The 1,417-nt window shown below is 35.0% G+C and overlaps 1 protein-coding gene across 2 annotated transcripts in view; it reads left to right on the forward strand.

The window, feature by feature from the left end:
* The window catches only part of TTC8 (tetratricopeptide repeat domain 8), a 45,471-nt gene that overhangs the window by 9,795 nt on the left and 34,259 nt on the right, over positions 1–1,417 (forward strand). For both annotated transcript variants that reach the window (XM_017728980.1, XM_017728979.1), the window contains exon 3: positions 993–1,113. In XM_017728980.1, coding sequence (XP_017584469.1) covers positions 1,029–1,113 — 85 coding nt within the window. In that variant the 5' untranslated portion in view covers positions 993–1,028. The remainder of the gene's footprint in view (positions 1–992; positions 1,114–1,417) is intronic.

Here is a 1,417-nt window from a genome sequence, read left to right on the forward strand (position 1 = left end):
TCTAATTGTGGTTGAATCAGCTGGCTGAAGCCCTCCTTTACTTCTGCTTGGAAAAAAGCACTTTTTAAAAGAATAGTTAAGTATTTCAGCATTTTTAGATACACTTTCTTTTTGATTGACACTTACAAATTTGCATAGAAGTATGAGGGAAATCTAGAGGAAAAGACAGGATGAATGAGAAGTGTCTCATTAAATGATTACTTAACTAAGCCTGAGTTTCAGATCTTCTCATACCTCTTTACTTAAGGAACAAACGTTGCCATGAATTTGACCTTTATTTCTATTAAGGTAGCGTCAGTCTGTTTCTATTTTGAAAGGTCTCCTTAGCCAATATTAAATATGCTTTTTCACCAGATTGGTGTACTCTATGTTAGAAAGGAAACAAATCTAATTATTTTGGCAGTGATTTTTACTCTGGAAAATATATGATGATCTGTTCAATATCCGATGGAAGATATAGGATTGGTCTTGTGACTTCCTTTATCATGCCAGCTCTATGAGTACATTACAAGCATATCAAATTATCAACAGGGTTGGATCTGCACTTTTTTTGTTAGTATTTCTATATGGCTGCCACAGATTTTTCTTGTTTTCTTTTTTCTTCCCACTGATTTGGTGTCTTCACAGTCTGCACAAAGCTTGTCACATAGAGTTATGCTTGCCTTTCCACACTGCTCAGATTATCCTCCAAAGCATACAGTGTAGTAATTTGTCAGTTCAGGTCACTAAAATATATTCCAATACTCTCCAAATCTGAAATGCCTAGCGTATACATTTGCACAGTTTTTTACAGCTGATGCTTTGAACAAAGGACTTAGTTCCCTTTTATACCTTCATCAGACAGATGGATATATTCAGCTGTTTTAAGTCAATACCTTATCAAGCCTAATAAAACTGTGAATGAATAATAATTTTAAAAAGGTAAAATTACTGATTAGATTATTTACTTAGTGTCTTGAAGATATTTTACTTTTTACTTTATCCTTATTCAGGCTGCCTGGAACCTGAAAACACGAGCTTTGACAGAAATGGTGTATGTGGATGAAATTGATATGGATCAAGAAGGAATTGCAGAGATGATCTTGGATGAAAATGCCATTGCTCAAGTTGCACGTAAGATTGGCTTTCACTTGCATACATTGACTCAACAAGAGCTCTTTTGGTTGTCTCTTATGTCATCTACCATAAAATACTACAAACTGAGGTGACCTGATATGGCATTTAGTATTGGTAAAAATAGTGGTTTAGATTGTTTTATGGTTGTGTAGCAATGTTGAAATCCACTATGTGTTCATGATGTAATACTTAGGCCTGTCAGACGGTGTTACAGTGCAGATACCGCAACACGTGTATCAATCAACAAGGCCCATGGAAAAGAAATATATATGGATCGATTCTTGGTAGATGTTTCAGAGGT

Source organism: Corvus brachyrhynchos, unplaced genomic scaffold, assembly GCF_000691975.1.
Source record: "Corvus brachyrhynchos isolate BGI_N302 unplaced genomic scaffold, ASM69197v1 scaffold1, whole genome shotgun sequence".
NCBI classification, from domain to species: domain Eukaryota; kingdom Metazoa; phylum Chordata; class Aves; order Passeriformes; family Corvidae; genus Corvus; species Corvus brachyrhynchos.